Here is a 12,744-nt window from a genome sequence, read left to right on the forward strand (position 1 = left end):
GTTTTTCTTTCATTTCCATCCGCTAGCCGCTCAATAGCCCTGCCAGTGACGTCAGGCGGCTGTCAGTGTCCCAAACGAATCGATAAAACGATGAAAAAGAGCCTCCTGAAAAATCAACACCACAAGGCGACCGTTGAGTTTCCGCTTGGTTACCACTCTTTTTTTGTGGCTTGGGAACGTTGCCAAACAAAGACAAACAGAGGCTCGTCACCAAACTACAATCAAATAAGAATTGGCCACCGTAAAAAAAGCTGGTTTATTATTTATCAGCGTCACATCTCATGCTGTGTTTTAATGTTTCTCATATTTTGCTCGTATTCATTGTCCCGAGAAAGAAATTCTAGCCGATTTCGGTGCTCATTTGTTGAAATGAGGGAAGCATACTATGTGAAATGAACTGTGAACTTAGCTCACTGACCCTCGCACTTTGTATTAGCTTCGATTGCACTCTTAAAATGATACTTGAACTCGATCCAACCCCGCGAACGTGTCGACTTCAAGCCCTTATATGTTGTTCTGATTTCCTGATCCACGCAATCGGAATGTCGCGAAATAATAGGTACAGAAAACAACTTTTCTAGAGGTAGACTTGTGATTAAATGTTATTTATTAAACTACATACAATTTTTCTTTCCTTTGTACATTTGTACCTGATCAACACCGTAGTTAATTTCGATTTTTTCTGCGAGGTGAAATCAGCCGCAAATTCTGTCTACATCTGTTCCATCGCAATGTCTCATCCACAGTGACCATGAATGAACTAAAATAGCAAAGTCTAGTTGCTTCATGTGGTCAAAGGTGGCCGCCATGAAAGATTTAAATAGAAAGCAAACCATCACGTTATCTCGGTTGCTTCGATGGCTTAGTGGGAACTTACTGGTTCCTGGGGCCCGATGGCCCGAGTTCGGGGCGCGATGGCTCCGGTTGTATCATACGGGATTCTTATCAAGCGGTTAATCTACTATCCCTGGGGTATGCACATATCTGACTACAAATGAAACTCAAATGGTTTTATAACGTGGTATGCATGGTATGCATCCCGCGTGGAAAGGGTTATGACCTTCAAGGGTAAAAGAGAGGGAGGGTGTGGTTTTCCTCGTCCTCATCTAATCTCTGCGCTGTCTTCCCAGTCGGCTGCACAGCTGCAATCTTTGCTGAGCAACATCTTCGTATTCCTTCCAATGCTTTTCTCGGGCAATCGTGAGGGCCTCCTGTGATGGGGAAATTCCTGTCAAATGGAATAAAGAAAGTACGTATGATTTGAACTCAGCAATTTTAGTACGACTTGGAAAGGGTCACCATTGTTATTTTTCGGACTTTTATTGTATTTCTCAGATAGTATGCGCGCTGGCTAAATCACCGGGCCGTATTCTACAGTACGGCCCGCTAAACTTAAAATTTCGATAAAACGTTATGTAGCAAGTTTTTCATGTCGTTTCTGTTACCTAAACTCGTAAAACTGTTTGAATCTTGCAAGCAACTACAGTGTAACCGAGCTCTACGGACACCCGCTTAATACAGACACCCGTATATAGCGGACAGTTTCGTTTGCCCCGACAAAAAGATCATATATTGTCTCCAAAATTTACCCGCTTAATACGGACGCATTTTAATATGAACAACGGACAATTTTTCTCTGTCCCGTGTCAAAAACTGTAATCTGCCTCCTATTGTAGTTTCACTTGCTTGGCTTTTTGCTGCAGTCATTGCTCATAGCCTCCTCTTTCACGGCCTTATCGTGTACAGTTAAATTTGAGAAATTAAACACGTACGTTTTCTAGCCGAAATGTCTGCTGTAGTCTTTTATCGCTAAAACATTCATGTGTTCGGGCATGTCCCCTTGGTGTCCATATTAACCGGGTCTCACTGTATTTCAAACAGCCAAGAAGATTTAGTTTTTCGGATTTTGACACGGCAATCTTTGTGGCAGTTGAACCTTCCCCTTCCGGATTAACCCGCTCAGAGATATAATAAATATCTTACTAAGCTCGTTTTCTCAGCCGGTACTGTAAGTTACGGATCCTCCTTTTTTTTCCCATCGTTTAATGACCCGCGAGGTTCGCGCTTGGGCCATAAATCAATGGGAAAAAAACTCGGTCCATAACTTAGAGTAAGGACCTCAAACTCGGTTAGTAAGAGATATTTATAACTTGGATATAGTTAATTTACTACTTTCATTTTTCTGTTTCCTTTTGGATGCTATTTACGGTCTTTTTGGGATTATATTTAACATTAGAGGGATAAGGAAATTTGTCAGTTCTGACACTGTCCAAACTCTAGTGAATGCTTTTGTAACAATTCGACTTGCCTATTGTAATAGTATTTTATTCCGACTGCCTAATACTGAACTGTAAAAGCTCCAGAGAGTACAAAACACTGCTGCTAGACTTATTTGCAACATCAACAAGTTTGATCATATTACTCCAACTTTAGTGAAACTGCACTGGCTCCCAGTTAAATATCGCATAAATTTTAAAATTTTACTTCTCACTTTTAAAGTCATCCATGGACTTGCACCCAAATATCTCAGTTAGCGAACTTTTAACGCGTAAAAACAAATGTAATTATAACTTAATATCAACTAGCGAGATTCTGCTGCAACAACCAAGGATAAAAATCCTACGCACGCTTGGTGATCGCAGTTTCACTGTAGCCGCACCTGCACTTTGAAACAACCCTCTAAATGTAATTAGATCCGCCACTAGCATTAACTCTGACTTTTAAGAAACTTCTTAAGACTCATCTTTTTAAGATTGCGTTTCACCTGTAAATTATTAAATTAAACTAATTCCTATTTAAATCTAACTTAAGTATTTAGTAATTATTTGGTATTATATTTATTTGTTTTATACATATCAACTTTACTTTGTAATTTTTATGACTTTTGTAAAGCGCGCAAGAGTATCTACCTATGATTTGCTGCGCTATACAAGATTAAATTGTTATTATTATTATTATTATTATTATTATTATTATTATTATTATTGTTATTTATCCAACGGAAATGAGCGAGAACAGCTCAACTGCGTAAAGAGAATATGAAGTAAGAGAGTTTATCTCCATGCACCATGATAACTACTTGAGATCTATTTTTAGATCTCGCCAGTGCTATTTTTGGACCCAAAATGAATTACGTGTTTCTTTCCGAAAAATCATACGTCGACGTCAAAATAATCACGGAGCTAAAAGTAGCTTTAAAATAATGATCATAGTAAGAGGGTCATGTATGGGGGATAAATACATCTTATTCGATGGTTTAACAAATAATACGCGCGGATATTTTGCGAGTTGCGTAGTATTTTTCCGAGCCCCGCAGGGGCGATATTTATTATTCCACTACAAAAAGGTTTTATTTTTTTGATTCACTATTATCTGGTAAGAGTGTTTAAAAAAAAAAAAAAAAAAAGCATCATCTGTCCTTCAGGGCGCTTGCGAACGATGTAAACAGCACAGAAAGCCAGCCAAATGTCCTTTATTTGATTGCATAAACGAAATGACGAGAGACAAGCGATGACAAGCTAAATTTTCAGGCTTTGTATCGCATTGAAAACAATTTCTTTCATTGAAAAACTGCCCGGTCAGTCCGTATTTGCTCTGTTCTAAACCAGTTAAACTAGGACACTACAGTGTATTACCGTCTCATATTTTGTGCGTTCTCTTGACCAAATATGGTAAAATGGCGTAATAGTGGAATAATAAGCTCTCTTATTTCACATTCTCTTTCCTCTATAATTATCCTCGTAAGAGGGTCATGTATGAGGGATAAGCTCTCTTACTTCATATTCTCTTGACCGCGCCTATTTGCACAGGGAAAGTAGCAAGCTGCTTTGTGTAGCAGTTCTTATCAGTCTTCTAAGATAATGGCGGGAAAATGCAGAAACAACAATTTCCTCCATTTGCCTTGTTTTGCTTTTTAGATATAAATATTTTGACATGTTTAAGTGAACAGCATATTTAAGACCTCGGTAGCATTTTCGCACATTACAGACCCACTCTTTGCCGGTAAATGACACCTATATAGACCTCTTTCATAGTGGTGGGCGATTTGTTAATTCTTTTATGTTTGTATGTTCATTATAACCTTTCTGAACTAGTTGCCATGTGCACAAATCAAAACAATAATTATTTACTTTTACAAAGCCATTACGTACAATTTACATACCATAGAAGAGTTAAGAAAATGATAGACATCATGAAAGTGGTCTATAGCTATTGGTCATGTGTCTCTTAGATTTAACTTCGAATAAATAATGATTTTTTTTTTTTTAGTTCTAAAGCTGTACTATACCTTGAACAAAGTTCCTTTCCCTTATGAAATAATCCGTTTTGACGATGTCAAAGCTTAACAGTGCCTTTTTGGAGTAAAAGACCAAAAGCCGCTCTTCATTTTCCTGAATCAGCTGTAATGCCTTAGCCATATGCTCTTGAGACACCCAACCCTGGACGTCAAGGACTTTCAGATGTCTTGAGCTTTTTACATAAAAAGCAAGCTGCCTATTCTTTGCTCTGATTTGGACGCGATTGGTGATGGGACGTGTTTCAGCATTCAAATGGTGTTCGATATCTTGAAAGCAACTCTCTGCAATAGCCTCCTCGTTATTTTGGCGGATTTCTCTACGTAAAAAGAGGCGACGCAATATCTGTTCTCTGCAGTTTCTTCACCAGCAGCACAAGGCAGCAAAAGCTGAAATAGAGACGATAGAGATCATTTATTTCTATTTAAGAAAAAAAGCAGCAGCTGTAGTTTTTTTTAAAAGTTATTTTACTATAATAGGTTTGATGCCATTTTTCATTCATTTATGCATAACTGAAAAAAAGAGCATAAATGACATATAAAAGAAAAGTACGAGTGTTTGCTGAAAAAAAAAGCATATGTGTGAATGTAAGTACGTAGGTAACGTGCATGATTCACAAAATAAAGGAAAGAACACCTGTTAGGTCTTAAACCTAAGTAGCAGTACGCTCCCTCTCTTACCTCTATGGATTCATCAAGCAATTCCTTAGCCCGTGCATAATTCCCTTCCCTACGGGCCACCGCTGATTCAAGATACTTGAGTTTTGATAGGAGGAAACAATGATTGGTAGAATGATACGTTCGTGATATCACCAGGGCGTGTTTTGCATGTTCCTTTGCCTCCTCGATCTGGTTTTCGTGCAAGTCTAGCACTGCCAGCTGTAAAAATGATATAGATTAAAGTCACTCGTGCTTGTGGACTATGCGAAAAAATGTTATCTGTCGTCATGACTTTTAAGACAAGCGTCAGTGCTGTGAGGGGTGTGGTCATACATGAAGGAACTGACCTTTGTTGTTGCAAAAACATACACATCGAAAGAACTCTCATTTTTGTTTATTGCACTTCGTACTTCGATGATAATCATTTCCAGATTTGTTTGCCAGAACAAAAAAAAAACGTTATATTTATGTTTATATAGTAACTATACCAATAATTTTTCTTATAAATAACTCTTTTTTACTGGGGAGAAAGCATATTAGAAAACCATAGATTAACACTATGAGCTCCATCTCTAGCTAAGAATAAAATTACATTAATTGTGTCCACATTTAACAGTGAAACGCAATAATATTATTAAGGAGTTAACACTGAAATGAGTTTAAAGCATTGATTATACCTACTGAAAACAGAGTATTTTTAACTTAAAAAGTGAAAAACTGAAGACAGCCGATCGCCATGAATAATAATAATCCTTTGAAAATATATTTTTTATGAACAAACCCGTGCTATTTTTGGACCCAGCAAGTATAAATTTACCTAACAGCATTCTTTCTAACCAATCAGATGCCGACTTAAAAATGACCATGGGGCTAGAAATAAATTTCGAATACTTTTCATTGGAAGATTACAATATATGGCGGATAAGTTCTCTTACTTTATCCACTCTTGTCAAAGGAGACAAATAAGACAAAATACAAACACATAGATCACACGTTGCAATCTGCATCGCTAACTGACCACATCGTGAGACAAACGATTACATTCTATATTTATTATTACAAAAACACACTATTATTCCAGAAATGCTTCACTCTAGGTATTTCAAACATGGATTAAACAGTCTTGACAAACCTCATATAATACGAGAGGTATCAAATCTGTGAACCGCGCATGCGTGTCAGCATACTCTTTGAGCCTCTCCAAGTTCTCCATGAAGATCTCTCGCATTCCTTAGAAAAAATAAAATAAGCATTTTCCAAGACCAAAGTGTTGTAAACTTACCCCGAATGTAAAACATAAAATGTACCTAAAACTTACCATCATCTGCTAAACGCTGAAAGCGTTTGACAATTGACATTCCCGCCTCGTTGGTCCACATACCTGTTGCAAATATGAAAATTAACAAGTCGAACTGTGGCTTAGTGCTGTTTTTACACTTATCATATCGACAACGATATTAATCATCACAGCGGTCGAATGTGATGAACTCACGAGGCACAGCCTGAGTGAGTCCGCAATTGTATTTGTTTTTACCACAATATCGACCAAGAGTTTACTCATTCCACCGTTGTGTGACATGCATCAGTGAAGCGCCCGTCACTGTTTCAAAATTTATCGATAACGGAAATTCACTCAGCGAATCAGATTGCAGGTTTCAAGCAACTGCGGTAAAACACTGATGAAAGATTCGAAATCCTCTGCTGGAACCCACAATTAAGGAATTAAACTTAGAATCTGGGGCGCGATCCATTCAACCAAAGTTTCCGGACGGGAGTTTCGATTTTTCCTTAAGGCGAAAAGAATGCGACTTAGCCTGCAAAGCAGAAGTAGTTTTGGTGAGCAAGCGATAATTAATCCAAGCAATTAATGATCGACCGCCATCTTGGATCATAAGCTTACAGAGGGATGGGGCGAAACTAAAAATTATCCCAAGGGAGAGAATGATGGACATAAAGTAGAGGAAGGGGGACGGGGAGGGGATAAATCGTGGATCGCACCAAGGAACGCCTGTTCCGCAGGCTAAACGCGACTTGGAGAGTTTCTTTTGTACTTTAGGTGTTTATCCCGAAGTAACAATTGCATGATTGACACCACGTCTAACATATCACACACGCCCGATATTCGATCAGGACCCCAAGATCTTAGTATTTTGAAACAATGCATTGTAATAACGACAATGACCTCGAGGCCTGATTTTCTTGATGGGATGTTCAATAGCAGGCCCCTCCTGGTATTGCTCCAGCCAGGGTCCGGGGAGTGGAATTTGCTGTTCCAGACAAGACACAAACAAGTCCTGGTCCCCATCAAAGGAAAAAAGCTTTACGGTGAATGTGAAGACCTTAGGTATTGAGGAGGGAAGCAAGAGGATAACAATTCCTGTGGATCCTTGTAAATCTCGCCGGAAATTATAATCTTCAGCTTGAGTGAAGATCAATCCACAGGGTGAAATATGCACCTTTAAGGAATAGGTTCCATTGTTCTGGAGAGGAGAAAAATGTAGTCAAGCAAACTGAAACAATGACAGACAGTGAGGATCACAGTCACTCGTTTATGTACATGCCCGAACTCCCTGGGGGCCATTTAAACAAGCAGAGACTGGCAAAATCTCTAAGAACGATTGGGGCCGGTGGAAAAAGTCATGGTGATGCTCGACGGAAAATCAAAAAATAATGATCAAACACCAAAATTAAAGGAGATCATACTAAAAAAACATCTAAATCCAAGCTATAATGGTTGCGCTCAAGACGTTAACGATTATTGCTTTAGATTTTTGTTTGGTCTAGACCACCCACACAGTGTCATTGCGTTTTAGTAAAATTCGTTTCAGAATGGGAAAAAAGAATGGCTTTCCTTCCCAAACTCCTTAAGTGAGATTTACACTGCTGAGCGAGACGCCCCCCCCCCCCCCCTCACCCCCCATAAAAAAGTAATACTTACTTACTTACTTACTTACTTAATTAATTACTTAATTAATTAATCAATCAATTGTAGCCTTCTTTTAATTTACTTCAGTACAGTATCACCTTTCACGATCCTGATTAAGAAAACATCGACCATACAAAAAAAAAATGAACTTATAACGTCAGCTGACTTACAATAGCAAAGCCATCTGCAGTGGGAGACATGACACAGCTCCAAATTTCCTCCTCTGGAACTTGCAAAATTTCCAGGCGATATTGAATAGCCACATACGGACCAACCAAAAAGCGCGCGGGAATACTCTTCCTTGACAAGCTAAGAGGACCCAAGGCGCGGGGGTGTTGACAAAATTCTCCAAATGTGTGGCTTTGCTCAGAGTGTGTTATTATGGGTCTCAAATCTGTCATGTTGCTTAAATTAAAAAAATAAATATATAATAATAAAAATAATCACAATGACATCATTATCATTATCATTATCATTATCATTATCGTTATCATTATTATTATTAGCTCCATTTTCCCGTGGCTCCTCAAGGATAAAGGGCAAATCCCAATATATCTTTGCCTTCTCATTTTCAAGCACTGCGTGAGGTAGGCTCTGTTGGTACCATAGCTTTCCATGCTGACTTTCCTGGAAATTGTACTTAACCAGTAAGCGGTGGCATATCGGCCTTAGCATCCTGTCCTACCTGGCTTTGTAGTGTGTCTGGGCGATCTTTGAGCAGGCACATTATTATTATTATTATTATTATTATTATTATTATTATTATTATTATTATTTAAGATCAGTACACACATGCGTAAGCAGTTCCAGGACACCCTTCCAAAAAATTCCACAAGGGGATTTCATTGATGATTGCCGCTTAAACGCTATTAGTATTTTAGGATCTTTGTAATATTCTTGGTTTCACTTTTAATCGAAATGAATTGTATTTTATTTTATTTATTTTTTGGTTAAAGATGTTGTCGTTAGATACTAGGTTTTATAAAAATTATTTGACTATGCCCCTTTTTATAAAAACATTCTTTGTAAATATTTACTTTTATTCTTATGTACATAATTCTATAATCTAGTTTTTAATTCATTGTCATTGTAAAGCAGTTTTTAACCTTCGAATTATCGCTATATAAAATAAAGGTATTTTCATGTATTATTATCATTATTATTATTATTATTATTATTATTATTATTATTATTATTATTATTATTATTATTGCCGCTCGGTCACGGATACTTAAGCATGTTTTGAACAATTAAAAGCTTTAATTGTATGACACAAAGCCTTCTAGAAACGGCCTATTTTTATGAATGACTGGTATATTTGTGTCTTAAAGGGGAACTCCGGGGTAAAATTGAGGGTATTTTGTACGTTTGTCCTCAGGTTCATGTCTCAATTTTTGATAACGTCATTCCCATATCGTTTCGTTCAAATGAAATATTGTACCTGAAAGACGACCGAAAATGCAAATAGAAATCCGTCATCTTGAAAATTGCCCGCTTGTTCAGAAATCGGTCAGCGTATCATCGTGTGACGTAGAATCGTCAAACCCATGAGATGTAAATTGATAATTGCGCGTCTTCCAGTTGTGTACAATATTTTGCATCGGCAAAGTAGGAGCTTTTGCCTTTGTATCATCGGTAAAAATGGCCAATTTTGGGACGTATTTTGATAAAATCGATGAGGAACAAGCCTCCGAAAGTTTTTCGATCCGGCCGTACCACTTTGAACCGCGTGTGAGCTCTGATGAAGCGGATAAAAACCCCGAAGACGTAGGCGACGAATGCATGGCAAACGATGAAGAAACAAATGTAAGACTGCGAAATTCAGACCGGTATGTTGTACGAGTTATCCGTTAATTGTAATTCCATAACAAACTAAGTGACAACTAAACTCAACTCTGTTGATAAATTGTGGAATTGGTCTTTGTTTCTTCCTTGTTGCCTTTTTAAATCAATGGATTGGATACGAAAACGAAGCTTTCCTTCGGTTACTCGATCTACTTACTGCACGGCTTCATTGTGGCTTTATTTACACTTTCAAAAACAGCAAAAATTTATAACGCAATCCTTGCTAATAAACTTTACGTCTTAATTAACTCAATGTTTTGTGGGAATACGCGTGAAGACAACATAATTTGCTTCTGCTGCCACCAACGCTACGTTCGGTCGTCCTCTGTTTATAAATACATTCCTACTAGTAGAAAGTCACGAAGAATATAGAGCAATTGCAATGTTAATTGTTTTGGTAACGTAGGTGTACATGCAGCAATTGTCAGATTTTGGGAAGGCATATGCTGCCAAGTAATTGAGCCTGTCAAAAATAAGCTTATCGAGGCTGTTACTAGCGGTGAATGTGGCAAAGAACCCAAATGCATCACCCTGCACCCTGGGTTTCATCCAGTGTGTATAAATAGATAGGTCCTTCAAACAGATTGGTATCAATACAAGCAGCAGTACAAAGATCCATCTGGTGGACCTGAAGATAAACTTTTTAGACAGTCGGGATTAAAGATGTCCATGAATTAAATATTATAAACAGAAAAATGCAGAAAACAAGTTTGTATCTTTCATGGAAATTATCAGTTATCCAGTGGTAGTGCTCTACATTACGCTGTTAGATTACTTTCTTTGGTTTTTGGTATCTCACAAACGATATCTAACGATTTGGGATTTTTTTTTAGCCTTATTCCATAATTATGTGGACGACTAGCTATAGTTTGTTGTGATAACATGAACCGACTAGGGTTTGGTCTTCTCCAAACAACACAATAAAAATTCTGTTATGTTTTTACAAGCATTACTTATTCTTGGAAAGAGCTTGGGGTATTGCAACTAGTTAATGTTGAGCACTGATGACATTATTACTATTTTTTATCTGTTAAATCTTGAGCGGTGCTGTTCTATTGCATCTGCCTTTGCTGGGGCTGGCTCTGAGGCAATGTTCCTGGGTAGGTGAACAGGCACTGGCTGGGCAACTGCACCCCCTTGTTCTACACGCTTTATTACTGCAAAAAGCAAATCTGACAAATATTTGTAAGATTGTTTCTCATGGATTGGCTTTGCAATCCATCTTTTGTTTGCTTTCGGAAAGCAAAGTTTGTAATGTGCCTCACCAGCTTGCTCACCTGTCTTCACTACCGCTTGGCTGCGGCCTGTATTAGTATTGTTGTCAAGAGCAGCTAGTTGGGTCCTGGCAATCATTCCCCTGTATGAATAGTGTTCCCGTTTCGAGCAGTACTTGAGCATCATGGCATGGTAGACCTCTAACTTACCAGTGTGACAAAAGTCAGTAAGCTTTGTCAAATCCTTCAGAAGTTTGGTATTCAAAGCCACTTCCTCTAAAGCCAAGTGGGCTGATGTGCCTGGCTTGAGCCAACAGATTTTCTTAGCCTCTGAGGATGAAATGTGCCTGTGACAACACCGATGAAAATGGGTGTTTCCTGACCACTTGTGCTTGTTGGAGACATGATCCAACACCGACTTCCACTTTTCACGTAAAAGCTGGACGTTACCATTGCAGGTTGCAGCAGACCACCAAAGATGATTTGAAATGGACTGTATCCAAGGTGACAATTCTTCGCATCCTCTTTGTTTGGCTTTGTTTGTGAGCTTCTTGACCACCCACTTGGAAAGGTGCCAAACATCATACTGGTGATTAATATGTGGGTAATCCTTGGCAATACAACTGTTGATTGACACATGGCGGTCTGTTGCAACCCTGTTGATCTTGACCCCTTTGAAAGTCACCATATGAACAGAAACCAGTTTCATCTCAGTAACTGAGCCAGCCCGGTCAACCGGGCTCATATGAAAAGGCCCTTAGTAATGACATGAAGAAAATATACCGTTGGTACCGATATATCATATACTATTATAATAAGTGGAGTGGAGTTGACATATATCTAAATGATATGAACTGCGGAAATAGAAATGAAATGAAGATATGATCCTCACAGTCACAACTGCAAATTGAGGAATTGCAAATTAATCCCTAAAAAGTCCTCGGGTCTTCAACGGGATTCGAACCCGTGGCCTCTCCACCAGCGCTGTTGTCCATAAATTGGGAGCAGGCCTATTTTTTGAGTTCATCTTACCCGTGAAAAGAGTGAAATCATATCTAAATGATATGAACTGCGGAAATAGAAATGAAATTAACTCTTCCAGTTGAAGTCCCGAGGGTTTTTTCCTAGAGTAAATTGCAATTGCATAAATTGCAGTTGTAACTGCGACGATCATATCTTCATTTCACTTGGAGTTGACATAATTACACACTTTAACCTTGATGAAGTCCTCTTGGATTGTTTCAACAGACGTGAGAATTGCAGCTTGAGTAGCGATGCACCGCGAAAAGCTTGCTGCGCAGATTGCGGCAATCGTCCTTTTCTTTTCAGTCGGCTGAGTTAAGAGTCTGCCGCCCTAATTTCTGCTCCTTTAAACCATTTACACGTGCTAAAAAATCGCCACAGCACACCAAATGTTAGGGACCTTGTCGACGATTTTAAGGCACAGCCCCCGCCGCCCATGACGAGACGCAGCGGGGTCTATCTGGAAGTATCCTAATGGAATGCGGGGTTTTTATCCCCGCATTCCTTTCATACTTGAAATTCGGTACAGTGGTGAATGTAACACTTTGAATGCGCAAGACGTTAAATTCTGCCTTCAAGCTGTCAGCAAATGTCTTGTTAACGAAGTTGGTTGACGTTTATTTCACTCAGCAGACACATGAAAATAGAACTTTAACGATGGAAGACAACAGAGCTATTACATGTTAATTGAAAGTGTCGTTCGTACCAACGTTCGGACGTGACTCAGGATCTTTAAATTAGAGACTCATCTGGTTGTTGGTTTTCGGGTTTTATTTTGTCCA

At 38.6% G+C, this 12,744-nt stretch overlaps 1 protein-coding gene and 1 pseudogene across 1 annotated transcript; both read right to left on the bottom strand.

The window, feature by feature from the left end:
- Positions 1 to 1,106: 1,106 nt before the first annotated feature.
- LOC138056284 (uncharacterized) lies at positions 1,107 to 8,282 on the bottom strand (annotated as a pseudogene).
- A 2,466-nt stretch (positions 8,283 to 10,748) lies between these two features.
- Positions 10,749 to 11,648, bottom strand: LOC138056285 (uncharacterized). The gene has a single exon (XM_068902072.1). The coding sequence runs from the start codon at positions 11,646 to 11,648 to the stop codon at positions 10,749 to 10,751; it is 900 nt and encodes a 299-aa protein (XP_068758173.1).
- Positions 11,649 to 12,744: the final 1,096 nt, after the last annotated feature.

This window comes from Montipora capricornis, chromosome 7, assembly GCF_036669925.1.
Source record: "Montipora capricornis isolate CH-2021 chromosome 7, ASM3666992v2, whole genome shotgun sequence".
NCBI lineage: Eukaryota > Metazoa > Cnidaria > Anthozoa > Scleractinia > Acroporidae > Montipora > Montipora capricornis.

Excerpts from the sequence above, each read along its gene's own strand:
- LOC138056285 (XM_068902072.1), bottom strand. The coding sequence starts at position 11,648 with ATGAAACTGGTTTCTGTTCATATGGTGACTTTCAAAGGGGTCAAGATC.